The sequence below is a fragment of the Anabas testudineus genome, chromosome 14, assembly GCF_900324465.2.
Source record: "Anabas testudineus chromosome 14, fAnaTes1.2, whole genome shotgun sequence".
Taxonomy (NCBI): domain Eukaryota; kingdom Metazoa; phylum Chordata; class Actinopteri; order Anabantiformes; family Anabantidae; genus Anabas; species Anabas testudineus.
In genome coordinates, this window is record NC_046623.1 from 9,919,865 (window position 1) to 9,935,264 (window position 15,400).

General features: G+C 39.7%; 1 protein-coding gene across 1 annotated transcript; it reads right to left on the reverse strand.

The window, feature by feature from the left end:
- Positions 1 to 1,505: 1,505 nt before the first annotated feature.
- On the reverse strand, positions 1,506 to 15,126 carry pitpnab (phosphatidylinositol transfer protein, alpha b). Its single transcript, XM_026373381.1, has 12 exons — positions 14,983 to 15,126; positions 11,177 to 11,207; positions 8,602 to 8,747; positions 8,167 to 8,258; positions 7,316 to 7,323; positions 6,922 to 6,996; positions 6,416 to 6,499; positions 6,233 to 6,310; positions 5,604 to 5,714; positions 5,239 to 5,361; positions 5,007 to 5,089; positions 1,506 to 4,811 (listed from the first exon to the last, which is right to left on the reverse strand). Exons 1-11 carry the CDS (start codon positions 14,997 to 14,999, stop codon positions 5,042 to 5,044), a joined length of 813 nt encoding a protein of 270 aa, XP_026229166.1. The 5' UTR covers positions 15,000 to 15,126; the 3' UTR covers positions 1,506 to 4,811; positions 5,007 to 5,041.
- Between the last annotated feature and the right edge of the window lie 274 nt (positions 15,127 to 15,400).

Here is a 15,400-nt window from a genome sequence, read left to right on the forward strand (position 1 = left end):
TTCTCAGCTGTTTCCCTTCTGGTGCCTGCTCTGGACTTAAAGCGTAACATCGGATCAAGCTTTTATCCCAGGCTGGTTAACAACCCAGTGAGAAAGTATTATCTTTTTCATGAATGGACATGTCTGTTTACCAAGTGTCACCATGATGCATGGCATTTGTTGCACTAAAGCTCTCTTTGTATGTTCATTATTAATCCTTTATTTTCTCAGCCGTATGGAATGTGCAGGGTGCTCTGCAACCGTGGGGGAATAATAAATATACTGTTATTTCTTTTACATGAACAGCTTTGGTGATGACGAATTACTGTAGGCAGTTGATAATATTATACAGATATCTGAAAAAACAATTAGTCAATGAAATAATTATTCCTGTCCTACTAACATACCTTTTTCAAATGTACTTTTTTATTTTAATCATTACAGTATCTCACTATGCCTGGCAAATATCAGCAGTGTTAGAATTAACCTTAATTGGGCTATAAATATTTTGCTCTGGATGTAAAATAAATTGTATTTAGCCCACCTGTTGAATATATGGGTTCCAGAGTTAAATTATCAATTGATTAGCCACAAAATAATCGTAAGGCCTTAACGAATACATCATCATAGACAAAGAAATTGGCTAACTTTAGCTTCTCACACTAAACTGTTGTCTTATATTTGGATTTATAATACTTAAAATACAATAAATAGCAGTATGTTTGGCAAATAAGGTTTCAATTTCTAGTAAATCAGTAAAGTAATTGTACATATTAACTGTATATAGACCTACAATCCTACAGCATAGTGCTAAAATCAGATTCTTTAGCTGTAGTAGTTGTAGTAGTAGTGTTGGGTTTGCTTTGACAGTTTACGATGGGAAATAAAACCTTTCAAGATTAGTCAGCTGTTCATTTTTGTTCACTTTAGCAGATTTGACACAGACAGAATTAAATACTTTACAATTAAGCAGGTTTTACACTTTCTAAGGTTATGACAAGTACAGGTCATCTGAACTTGCTGAAAGGAAATAGTATTTACTCAGCTAAATCACCGGAAAGATCTTTAAAAGTTTGTAATGGACAATACTTCTTCTCATACGCTACACCAACAAATAGTGTAGAATCTCATCAGTATCTCATAAAATGTGGAGCAGCTCTCTGTCCTGGCCCCTCTTCTGCCTCATAATCAGGATTTAAAGTAATCTTTGCCATCCAAAGCCTGATTAATTTCACCCTGCAGTGTTTTTAGTGTTTGCTGACTGCTGCCTGCCACGGTCCATATTTTGATTCAACCACAGGGGGCGCCTGTGTGTTTTAGTTTGATGAGTTTTGTTAAATGACTCATTTCGAAGCTGCAACAATAAAAGATCCTGCACCGAAAAACCAAGTCTCTTGTCTCTCATCGCCTGCCACAGTGCTAAAATAAAAAGTGAGATCACAACTCTTGAGTTAACACTGATAATAGCTGAATAATAAAAAAAAAAAACCTTCACATCAGAACTTCGGTACAGTTGATTTGCTTCTTTTTATTCATTTCTTTACGTCTCCAATGTACAGTAGTGTTATTGGAAGATAAGATGACAAAAAGGCACAAATTCACAATAAAAGAAATAAAAACAGGAGACAAGTTAACAGGAGTGATAGAGAGAAAGACAATGAGATAGAGAGAGAGAGAATTTTTTTTAACAATTTAAAAACAGTTTGGGATTGTGGAATCGTTTGGTTTTATACTCTGATTATAAATTGAGGAATCTAACAACAGATATCTATGAGATTGTCTCTGTTAAACTGTATTCTCTCACACATTTTAATGGTATCTTCGGGCTCTTAGACTCTTAAAACCCACCAGCACCTGGTTAAAGCTGCTCCTACAGTAAATGTAGAATCATTTCCCCCTGATCCTCCTCACTATCCACAGGAAGGCAAAATCTAACTCGCACCAAGGCTCCATTTAGGACCGACACCATCAACTAATTATGTGGATCAATGAACTGACCCAAGCTGCCGTTATGTGTTCCTTTCAGTGAGAGAAGCGAGTGTAGCTCAGAGACTGACAACAGAGGTACAACAACATTTAGAACAAAAATATATATTCATACACTGTCCTGCCAGTGGGATGGGATCTTTTTCTTTTATCCCGACTAGAAATACAGCAACTCAGCTCCGCTGCTCTGCTGAAAGATCCTGAATCTGCAGCAAAATCATCTGTAATAATATTCAGAGTGATTTGTTTTATGTCTACAGCAGATGATATTCCTCAAATGACTTCTGAGCACTACATTTCAGCAACTATGACTTTACATTTGCTCATAATAATAGCTCTGTGAGAGCAACGTGGTCACTGAGGTTTAAGTAAAGGTGATGAATGAGCTATGAAATAAGAATTTTAACTTGGGTTAGGCTGTAGGTTTGGCAGGACAGTCCGATCTATATATATGTGTGTTCATCTACAATAATTTATTTACTATTTACAAAGTCAATACATACAGTACATCCACAAATCTCCATGATTCAGTTGGTAGCCCCGTCACAGACAGTGAGTGAGATGCTCGATGGATACAGAGAGGCGGAGCGGTTGGATATCCAGGCCCAGAGGAGGCGACAGAAAATCCCTCACAAAAATAAGTTTACAATCTTAATTTGTGTTTTATTGTGTTTGAAGATATTTAAAAAAAAAAACAAAAAGGTTCACAAAGCAAGTTGAATTTTACCAATAAAGCCCAGAGACATCTCATTAATGGCCTTTTATGCCTTATCATCCTTTTGGCCAACAAAGTAAATGTGATTTGAATTATTTGCTACTGTGCTCTGGCTTTACACAACCCACATGAACGTAGGAATGTCTGAATATGACATGTGTGATGTATTAAATCAGGTGAATTCTACATTTGAGAAAGGCTAGTTTTAGTTGGTTGACCCACACTGAGATCATAGCAATGAGCAATGGCCCTTTTTTGATGCTACTATATCTTTTGCTTGCTTTTTAAAATTTCAAATGGTTAAAGTATGTGAAGAAAGATGTGAAGTAAATGGTGAAAAAGATAAGTGAGGATGAAGGACACCAAACAGACACTGCAGAGAGGAAGAAGGATAGCGCTTGCTGTTCTCGCTACTCTAGCTCCATTACTTCCTCCCCTCTTTACCCAGCAAGCATCAGATCTCTTCAAGGACATGCTACTGTTCTCTCATGCGTATACCAAAAAGCAAAAAAGAAAAGAAAAAGAACAATACACCGTTGCCGATGACCGATACAGAAATATGAGATTCCAGCAGGAGAAAACCGGCCTCAACCTTAGACAGACACAATAAAGCCAGTGTTAAATAAATAACTAAACAACCATCCTCAACTTTCAGTCCGGCTCTGCTTTACTAAAACTGTTCTTAAATTAGGAACAAACTGTAGAGAAATATAAGTTCATGATGACTAAGGAGAGATCAACATGTCATGGTAGTTATTGCTATCGCTGGATAAGACCATTTATCCACTGGAGGATGACAGAATGGGTGACAGGGCAAGAATTGATTCACATTTTCAGAACGTTTTACTTTCAAAACAACAATTTACTGTATGTATCTACAGGGAGCAGGAGGAGTTAGCTAATGTGGCCGCCGTCATAAAGGCTGCAAAATCTGTGACAAAAGGAGCGTCAGACCAAAAAATAGAAGAAAGTCCTGCACTCATGTTCTAGTGTACTGTAATGACAAACATGTACTGTGCATTTTCCACTGTAGCACGATACGTTTGACTTCTATCTTTGTAGACACTCTCTCTCTATGTACAGTATGTGTGTGTGCCTCTGTATATTTATATGCAGAAGTAATCGTCACTAAACTCTCTGTTTTAACAGCCTAATGAAATGGAAGAGATATGAAATGCTCTGGTGAAAGAAAAATGAAAAATACAGCTGAAAACCTTGATAACCTACAGATGCTAAAAACAATGATGCAAAAACACACACACACACACACACACGGAAGCGTGCACGCACCCACACACACGCACGCACACACACACAACTCACAAAGCAGCAGAGAAGTCGGTGAACGTCTCAGCATATTAAGAGAGATACTGGGGAAAAAATCTGGTAGGTCGGGAGCGTAACATCGACAACATCAACAGAACACTCTCAGCACAGCTCCGACCTTGCAGCTTCGCTTTGTAGACTTGCAAATTGGTTCGAACAACAAAATGAAACACACAAAGGAAAAAAAAACTTCCATAAAGCATGACACAAATAGAGGAGATGAGGTCCTCTGACAAAGTCAAAATGGGAAAGAAAAAAAAATCACAGGATCAAAACACTGAGCAGATACAACTGGATCTGGAAAAAAAATAAGCATCCACTGATAAACTTACAGACAACTCATTTTAAAAACCCTGTTTATATATATTATATATATATATTTATATATTTCAATACAATTATTCAGCTCCTTGATATACTCTATACTGTATATACACCATTAGGATATCTTAAGTAGAAATAAATTCTAAATTGCTGACATAAATGACACTATTCTCTGTAGTTTAAAACAGTTTAGAGACTGGGAGAGAGAGGACTGATAAGATCTATTGTGTTGCTACTGGCGGCCTCAGAGCTGTTCTTAAGGTGAGAAGACTGGATGAAAAATCAAACAAACGAATGGTACTCAAGGGAGGCGGGATGGGGTGGAGATCAGCTGAAAACTGCAAGTTTTCTGGGTCCAGGTCCCTGAAAACCAGATTGTACCAGGGGAAGGGGGGGGGGGGTTTGGACCATCCGGTCGGGTGTTGTGTGTCAGTTAGAACAGGAGGAGGATGTGAATCCGCTGGTGTCTAGGTATTCTGATCTGAAATGGATAGAAAGAGGTGAGAGCATTAACAAAAGAGGCTGGGAACTAGCTCCTATTAGCTCCTCAGTATATATAGCAGCCCACTTCTCATCTGCCAAACTGTTTATCATCCAAGCTCCTCCCTGCATCACATCACAAAACACATACGTTCTACATCTGTGTGTCCCACACAGACACTTAAATTCCTCTCACCTGATGAGCAGCAGCATTCACAGTCTGACACAACCTCAGTCCTCTAGAGCCACCATCCCTTTCACTGGGTCCTTCACTCGCATCTGACAAAACACGCGAAACAAATAAACGGCGATGTTGTAGCTCAATAAAAATTCCAAACTTATCTCTCCATATCCTCACAGGCTACCCTGTTTCATCACTCTAACTGAATTACTATTTATAAAGGGGAAATCAGATCTGGAGAAATCACCTCATCTAGCTCCTTGCGTGTCTCCTCCTCCATGCGACGAATGTCTTCCATGTTCAAATCAATCCACTTGTCAATCCAGCAGAACAGCTGACGGTGGAAATTAGTGAACAAACGCTTCTCTTGCTGAGAAAAGTAATGAGGGAAAGATTTAAAGGGAATTTTTAACAGCAAAACATAAAATCAAGATGTTTAATTACACGAGAAGCAGTTAAAATGATGAGAGATCACAGTAAATAAATAACTCAAGCGTTTCCTGCAAGATCAACATCATGGTCACCAGCTTGTTGTCAACAATCCCTCCTCAGTAGCTGACTGTGACCTTGACTTCAAATTGGTACATACCACAATCTGAACTGCAAACAAACCTTTTGAATGAAGTTCTCCACTTTATTTTGCAGACCCCACCACTTGAATTTGACAGTGACCAATTTGTAGGCACACATGTGTGGGCATTCTGTCTTCTTAGGAAGCTCTTTCTGCAAGTGCACAGGTGGAGATTTCAGAATTATTAAAAGAAGTAAAAAAAATAAATAAAAAGCAACATCTTTTGGATCAGTGTTTTCATTGTATTCTATAATTACAGCAGTAGATTTACATCTTGGTTAATGACAGACAGGATCAGCAATATAGATAATGGATGGATGGACATATATCAGCTGGCCTACAATAATCAAATTAAAATCCACAGACTTTATAAGATTAGAATATCCACTAACTGCTTGTTTTTCATTTTAAGATGTCACCACCTCACAGAAGATTAACACCTACAAATTCCCAGAACAAAATGACCTCACTGTGCACAAAAGTAGTTATGGCCCTGGTTGTATTGTGATTAAATATCTTGTGCTTAATGTTTTAACACTGTTAATCAAAACAGTCGCTAAGCAACAACTGGTGATGCCTTTTATTCTGCACATCAGTTATTATGGTTGGAGGACTTTGTTTATTATGCATTTCAGTGGGTTCAAACATTCAACAAGATGCTGTTCTGCACCTTCCAGTCTGGTCCTAGAGGTCCTCGTCCTGTCTTTGCTGACTTATACCTGCAAGGATCCTCCTCTGGTTTGTAGTCCTGGAGACACAGAGGAAAGACCAGAATGAATGACGTGGATAAGATGACAAGAAGAAGCAGAAGGTCTAGTTGCTGTAACCTACCCAATAGGAATGTTTTGCTTACCTTTGGCTCCACCTGGCTTCTATCTGCAATATCAATATAGACTACATCCACCTTTTTCCAGGTTTCTGCATCCAAACCGTGCACCTGAAAGAGAACCACAGAGCACAGATGGGTGCAAGCACAGGTCTCTGCAGGCAGCCTAAGGTAACAGAGACAAGGCTCAGGGTAAAAATGTTTTCAAAAGCATGCGTGATGCAAATTTAGAAAATTATACATGGGCGAGGCATTTCTCTGCCAATGTGCACCACTTTTTTGCAGTTTTCTATGCTTCTATGGGTAAACTAGGCAAGAATTTCTGATTAAAGGAGCAGTTAACAGACTGAAGCAGTGGGAAATGTTGGCACTACATAGCATGCAGTAGACAAGATGGACAGTGAGATGTAAAATGATGTAACGCAAGCCTTAATGTTGTAAATCCTAAAAACAGATGTATACAATACACATACACTCATACACACAGACGTACGCATACTCAGCTCATTACAATTGCTAATTTTACTAATTACGTTTTCAAGGTGTCCCATATCAGGTTTGTGCCATGTCTCAATCTTGATCAGGAAGTTATCTTTCATATATTCGTTCTGCAGAGAAAAGAGAAATAATCCTGAATAAAGAGGGAACAGTACAAATACATAATAATATGTAAGCAAGCTGGAAACACAGAAAATACAATTGACTGGGCTCAATCTACTATTGTCTCGCACACATCCAACACACACACGTGCGGAGTAATCGTGTCTGACTATCCCTTCTGCCGCTGTGTCACAGAAATAGATCAAATTTCTTTCTCAACTTTCAGGCTAATTTTCTCTGTCCATGCGCATCAAAGTTTGGTGAGTCCTCCATGTAAACATACATGAAATTTGTGAGCACAATAAATAAAAAAAATAGCATACTCACAGTGATAACTGCAGAGTCAGGTGAAATAAAGCAGAGGAGCAAACAGAGAGAAAGAAAAATAATGCAGTTAAGGATCATATGAAGAATATAATAATATTTACAGTACTCAACAGGACAGGAGTCAAAACAAATTGTTAAAGAGTATTAATCAGTCCAGGTTCAGCTTGTGTCTGTGACTGTCCAGTGTGCCTGTGTGACAGATGGCTGTCAGGCAACTAGCAGTGTGTGTATGATCTCAGCCTGAAAGTCTGGAGTGATTGTATGGCTCTTCTCACTGGACATACAGTAAATTATTCAACTACTCCTTCAAGGTGACAGAGACCCAGAGACGAGATAGAGAGAGAGAGAGAGACAGAGAGAGAGAGGACAAGTGCTTTGACTGATTAGCATCTATGTGACCACTAATAATTGAAGTCAGCTGAGTTCACACTTTTACAACATAGATGCCCATGATTGCTGTATATTTAACGTCACTATTTCCATTTAAATTAACTGTGTCAACAAGAGTTATGGAAATTCTGGGTATCATAGCATACGTTTTCAATTATTATATATTATAATCTATAATAATTATATAATTGCTGGCTTATTCCTAAAAATAGACACCACCCCAGACTTAAAAGACTGGTTAAATGCAATGGAAGAGATTACATCCTGTGAGTCTAAGCTCTATACGGGACTTACTGAAGGCCCCTTTGTGCCGATATAGAGATCAGTAAAGTTCCTGTTTATTGTGGATTGAAACTAAACTACATATAATAATTAGAAAAACATTTCTATTTGATGTTGTGTGTGCTTTTGTTTGGTAGCACAGACTTTGTTTGGTAAGTGTGTGTATTTGTGTGAACTACCTGTGCGACAGTATGGGTATGCGTTCCAGGCTTTCTCATGGATGTTGAGAGCTGAAGATGGAGCCAACATTCTGACAAATGACGGCACTTTACTGCAAAAAAGAAGGACGAACTGATGAAGGTTTAACATTATTTTAAATTGGCACATGCACTAATGTGCGATTAGGTGCTGATGTTTGTGTGCATAGTCAGTAAAATAACAACGAATGAGACGACAGCTTTCTCAGCTGTACGCTAAATACATTATAGGTCACCAGGTGAGTAGCTTAGCTTAGAATAAAGACATGAAGAATCTAGCACTTAGCTCAAAGCACCACTACGCACACAGGCATGGATCAGTACGTTTGGACCGAGCCAGCTTTCACCCTGCTTCCACCATCCGTACCTGAGCTTCTGGCTTTTATAAGCATTTTAACATGTTGGAAAACCGCTTACCTCTGCAAATGGTAAATTTTGTGTGTGTACTGTCCCTTCTCTCCATCTTTCTCGTAGGGCTCATTTTTTAGCACCTCTACTCCTTCTCCTCCACCCGTCTCATTCTTACTGGCCTCAGCCACAGAGTACAGCTGGCCAACCTGGTACTGAAAGATAGAGGAGAGGAAATAAAAGTAGTTTGATTGAGGTAGAAAGTGTTTATAAGGAGAAATAAACAGATGTTTCCCTTTAGTTTATAATGCACGTTGAAGACTCCATGTATTATCCTGTAGATGAATTAAGTTTCCCAGTCATACACAGAGTTTAGGACTGTGTTTGTCTGTTTTCATTGTCCTTGTGTCCTCAACTTATTTTATTTTAAGCCGAATTTGTTTCCTCTTTCACAAACTGTACACTTTCACCATCTCTTATTCCTCTAATCCGTATTTTCCTGATCCTGGGTGTCCATGTGAGTGTGTAAACACAGGAACAATGGCTCCATTCACTTCTTAATCACCTCTAAGCCACCATATAACTCTAGTACAAAGCTGGACTAGAGAAAGACACACTTACAACACCACAAACACGAAACCAGTCCATGTAGACAGAATTATTCTATTATTTGTTCAGATTCCACAGATTCAGATTCAGTTTCAGTTTATCTTCCTTTATTATGTAATTTAATGTAAACTAGCATCCTGTAAAATTATACCTAATATTGTATGTTACATGTTTACACACATGTAACTGTAAAAGTGTCCCCCTGCAATCATCTTAAAACAAAACACAGGATCCATATTGTAGAATTGTAGACTCCCATATAATAATTTCCTATAAATACATGTAATACAGTTTGCACCATAATTTTAGTTGATTGTAAAAGTTGCTGCACCTTTATTTTGGACTAGGAACCAATCCATCTATGTTACTGTTAATAAACTGGTGTTACTAAACCATAAAGAATATTTTTTACCATATCAGTGAATCCTAATTCTAGAGCTGTAGAAGCAGACTTTCCTAAAAATGATGTACCAGTGACAGGCCCAAGGCAGGGGAAGATTAGACATTGGTGGTAATTACAGATAACTCATATATCATTATAGCCATAACTCTGAAATTAACAGGGATGCTGAACTGGCTGAACTAGCCAAATTCTAGATATGTTTGCAGCGATACTAGATACTAGATGAGTGAGCCAAATAGCCCCTGTACAGGCTTCTTTTAATCATGACCTTTTGTGTCCCTTTAAAAGGTTACTCCCGTTCAATCACTTCACATTCCTGGGGAACAGCAGGGAGAAAGACAGATTCCTTTAAATGAGCTGCAAATAACACAACTGCCAACTAAATAAATGGGATGCAGGAATAGCAGAGCCTCCTGGGAAACAGGGTTGGACAAATATAATTTAACCTTGCCTTTTCAGATGACTCCATGTCCGGTTATACCAGAAATGTTTACTTTGACAAAAATAAAGAACTGATAAAGTTTAACCAATGACTTCTGGCAAGACGTTAACAGGCAGAAAATTCTGTATTGAGTATTTTCCAGGGAGCTTCACTATTAGCAGCTCAAACTGTCTAAATTAATTCCCTAAAATAAATGTTTAGTTCTACAAGGCATCCCTAGTAAAGGGAAGAAGAATTGAATTAAACCAAATCAAATAGTGGGCAATATGTGAATAAACGGACAATCAGATCAAAGTGTTTGGAATATCTAGCCTTCAGTAGCAAACAGCAGAAGACTGCTGCTTCAGACATCAGAGAGGGAGACAGAGAAGACGAGGCTCTAGAGGGATGTGATTCAAGGGCAGAGGGGGCACATGTGGTTCCGGAGACAGCCAACGTTACTCAACTGTCTTCAGGCTTTGTGGATCACATTTAATAGTTAGTATTTTTCCAACGTGACATAGCATGCTGAATGCTACACAGCTTTCCGGGGCTGCTGTTCGAGATTAAACCTGTTTCATTATGTAGACGCATGATTAAGATAACCACAGTTAATAAGAAGCAACATGTGCAGGTTTAAAGCCTGAGGAAAGCACCGGAAATACTGAAATATATTGAATATATATAATATCAGACAGGTTATTACTCCTTTGGGCACTCATGCTTGAAACTGCTTAGTGTGTGTGAGCAGTGCTTCAATATTTATCTCAATATTGCCTCAAAGAAAATCAGATTACTTTTGTGTAAGTGAAAATAATCTATAAATATAAGGCAGAGGACGATGACGTACACACAGTGTTATGGAAGTAGTTTTATGTGACTCATTTACAATGCAGGCCTGAACAGAAGAGCAAACTGCAATGGAAATGAAGATGACTGATGCGAAGGGACACACAGAGAGAAAGAGGGCGAGGACACTGCTGACTTTGTAGATTAAAGACTATCTGATCATAAAGTAACGATCAAACCAAAATGTTGCCTTTTGTCATCTTTAGTATGATGGATGCTCATCAAGGCAACAAGAACTGCTGAAAATACAAACTGAATTGAATTTAAAATATACACTGTGTGTTAGAACATGTGCACAAATTAAATATATGTACATATTGAAGTCTAAAGGGGCAGCCAAAATATATTGAAATGAAACTTACCTCTTCCACAGAGATGGGAAGAATCACACGACTGGAAGAGAAAGAGAAAGAAGGAAAGTTGCTCATAAAATGATAAAATAACAAGCAAACCAACCGTTAATCTGATTTTTTTTTTAAAGAAATACATTCAGAAGCTGATGAAATGCTATAGTCAGACCCACATAACAGAAATAGCAGTATTGTATTGAGTGAGTCTCACCCTTCGAACCAATCAGAGAATTTCAATGACTAATACCCGATTGACTGTGCAGAGCATGGTGGAAGAGCAGAACAGAGCAAGGGGAGTGAGGGCTGAGCTGAGCAGAGTCCATTGATTCTGTGTCTCATGTTAGTACTAGCTTAAGTTGCACATAGACTGTGGCCCATACAGAAGTGGAATTATTGGCACCCTCCCCTTAAAGAAAGAAAAAAGGTCACTGAAGTTATTCAGAAGTTTAAGATCCATGGGACTGTGGCCAACCTCCCAGGACGCGTGGCTGCAAGAGGATAGTCGAGGATAAATTGAAGAGAGAGATAATACGAATGGTAATCAAAGAGCCCAGAACAACTTCCAAAGAGATTAGAGGTGAAATCCAAGATCAAAGTACATCAGCATCAGATCACACCATCAGTCACCGTTTGAGCCTAAGTGGACTTAATGGAAGACGACCGAGGAGGACACACATCAGTCTCATCAGCTCTAAGTTCACAGACGCAGAAATGAAGCATACAAAGAAAAGTATACTGTACCTATTGTGTAAAACAGAGGAGGCTTGGTTATGGTCTGGGGCTGGCACAGGATATCCACAATGAAATCTCATGACTATCAAGGTATTCTGGAGCAAAATGTGCTGCCCACTCTCACAAAACTTGGTCTTTGTCACATAGGCTTCAACTTAATACTTTATTTATAGTACAATAAACTCACAGAAATCATGTGACAGTGACACAAACTCAATCTAATAAGAATTCCAAACTGTACAAAAAATAAATAAATAAAACTTCCAATTAAATATGAAACTGACGTATTTCACTTTGACACTGTGACACTGAGTCACCAGAAGGGAATAGATGATCTATTCACTAAGGATATTTCACTGCAGCAGGAAAACAGCTGCAAAAACTGAGATGTGAGACGTCAGGTCATCCTTCAGTTTTTCTGAAAAAAGGTTTATAATAGTTTCTACCAAAGATTATGTAAGATCACTATTGATTGAATTTAATAGGCTATAATCATCATTATGTTATAGAATGAAAAGTTTGCAGCCATTTTGTAAGGCTGTTCTGTCCCTGTGGTAACCAGCTAGTTGTGTGCTCGCTGACACATCCTTATGATGTTCTCCATGTACATATGGATATTTCTGCTATACTGTATAGACATTTTCTTATTTTATAGTTCTGGTGTTAGTGTTCGAAGGTCGCTTAAATATTCTTCAATGTTTCCACAGGCTAGGTTAGGTGAACACCAGCACCATCTGGGAAGAGGCTAGGTACACATGTGGATCCCTCCAACGAGTGCACATACACACAGTGAAACACTACAGTGCTGTGAATATCAAGATTTGCATGTAGGAAGACTTTTTGTGTTACACTTTAGTTCACTATTTAGTTCAGTTACATATTATAAAAATACATCTACAGTATTGACGTGAGAAGAAAGGTTCTCTTTGTACAGACATGTACACGCACCATTTCTGAGCAGCTTAAGCGCCTTCTATCTCTGACACTTGTGCATTTGGCACCACATAATGCACGTGTACGGTATGCAGCTGTGTTGATTGTTTTGTAACTGTGTGATGTATGCCCAAATTCACATAATCCTGCATCCCACTCGCTACTGAATGTAATCTGGGTCTAAGTCCTGGCCAGTGATAGGATGGGAGACCAGATGCTGCAAGTAAAGCAGAGACAGCAAAAACTGCTCTGTAATGTCCAAAGATAGTATGAAACATTACTGGACTTATACCATCGTCTGAATTTCTTGCTGATGAAGTGCTGCAGCTGGCATGATACAATATTTATTCCTCACTTTTCAAGATGCTCATTTGTGAAAATAATTATTTTGTGTAGCTTAGTGTGAGATAAACATTCAACAGCACACAATTTAAAAACTCTGGGGAATTAAACGATCAGTAAAACACAGACTAAAATCTCTCTCTCTACAAATCTCCTTGGTCTGAAGGTCTTAACAGGAATATCAGGTGTCTTTCTGTTGCTTCGGAAAAAACAAACACCCCTCCTGCCTTGCTCATTGTTTCTGTCTTCTCCTTTTCTCACCGAAACAAATTCTCTTCGTCACATCATAAATTGCACTTAGGCTCCAAGAAGTGGAGAAAAAGGGAACCAGGGGAGATTTAGGTCAGTGGTGCAGGTGATCAGTGCTCAAGTCAAAAGACTCCGACTGCACTACTGCAGGACGTGGATCAAGTCACTGTCTCTTGACCCCACGGTGGTATCTTAGTGTGTGTGTGTGTGTGTGTGTGTGTGTGTGCATGTACAAGCCTCTTCCTGTGCCCATGTGTTGACAGTGTGTAAGTGCATTCAACATTTAATCGTGACCGATTTAATTAATTTCCAGGCAGACCGCTGAGGCCCAGACTCTCCCTAATCACTTCAGATGTTTAGCCATGCCATCGCTCTGATCCTGAGCTTTTTGTGCTGCACCATTTATTGATTAAATACATGTGAGAAATCAAGAAAATATCATGTTGGTACATTTCTGTATGCCCATATAATCCAGGCTCTTTTCCCATCAGTAGCTGTAATAAAACTGCAATATAAATAATGGAAATAACTAAATTCATATGAACTATTTCACAAAAGAGAGGAAGGAATCATCTTAATGTAGGTGTGACACTAAAAACATGAAGGAACCCAAACTGATAACTTTACAGGTGGCTCACTAGATGCTCAAAGCATAATGATGGACACATTCACACCAGCTGAGAGCATGAACATGTAGGCACTAATACTCTCTTCATCTAATATCTGAGGGGTTTTTATTTCCATCATCTCGGCCTTACCCTTCCACTAACCACCAGCTGATTGTGAGAAGGCCTCACTTATCCTCACAGCACACTGTGGCCTGCAAAAGCAACGTGTTACAGCAACGTGTTAAAATGCCCACATCTTTCCCTCTGCACGCACGACTCCGTCCATCGGGCCCAGCTGACACTTTCTGAGATATATTTGAATGGTTCGTCACAACCTCGCATTCTCTCTTTTATTTTTATTTCCTATCCACCTTTCCTACCTGCTCAACCCCCACCCCTTCTCCCCTTTGAACATCCCTCCACCCTCGGTCCATCCACACCTCCCTGTCTCAATTCCACCAGAGGTAAATGCCGGAATGCTCCGCCGGTCGTTTCACCTTCACCGCGCATCGATAACATGGTCCCAGCTTGGCGCGGCGCGTCACGGCGCGGCTCGCACCAGCCATTTCTCCCCCAGCGCTACCACTCCTCTCGAGCATCCGTCATTTTAGCACCACAGCAAAAAGGGATTTATATCGCTCTCCACAGTGAAACCCTCTCGATTTCACTTGTGATGCAAAAAATGTGAAGGGCACAGCCATGTCTGCGCCGGCTGCTGATGCAACCACAGCTGCTGCTTGTCTTTATATCTCTCGGTTTATTAAGTAAATGCAGTAAGGTGATGGATGATGCACGAATAATGACAGATACGGAGGCAAGCGGATACGAGATGCGGGCATCACCCCGGCAGCACTCTTGTAATTCCACTCCCGGGCAAGTGGCCACAATGTCAGCGCTGCGAAACCACACGGAAAACGCTCACACACGCTCACACCTGCACACAGAGCTACTTACTATTCCTTTATGATCATTTTTAGGCGGTGCAGTAAATCCCAGAGGGGAGCAGCTCAATACAGGTCCAGAACCGGGGTCGATCCCTCCCTCCGTCAGTCTCTTCTTCCTCTGCTCGCTTCTCTCCCACCTCTCCCCCTCTCTATGTCATTCTACCTCCACAGTCGCGTATTTTCTTCAGATTCACTTCCTGATCGGGGCCGCGGCGCGGCGTTGCTGTTGCGCGCAGAGCATCGAGGCCCGAGCAGAGCAGCAGTGCCTGCGCACAGAAAACGATGGTTCACCACAGGATGGGTTCGTGGTTCGTATTGTTGGTGCACACCACGTATGCACACTGGGCCAAGATGACCTATTAAACTATTATATAGGTTATAAAAATCAAAATTGAATCAAGTTCATTTGAAAATTAAATCAATGCAGC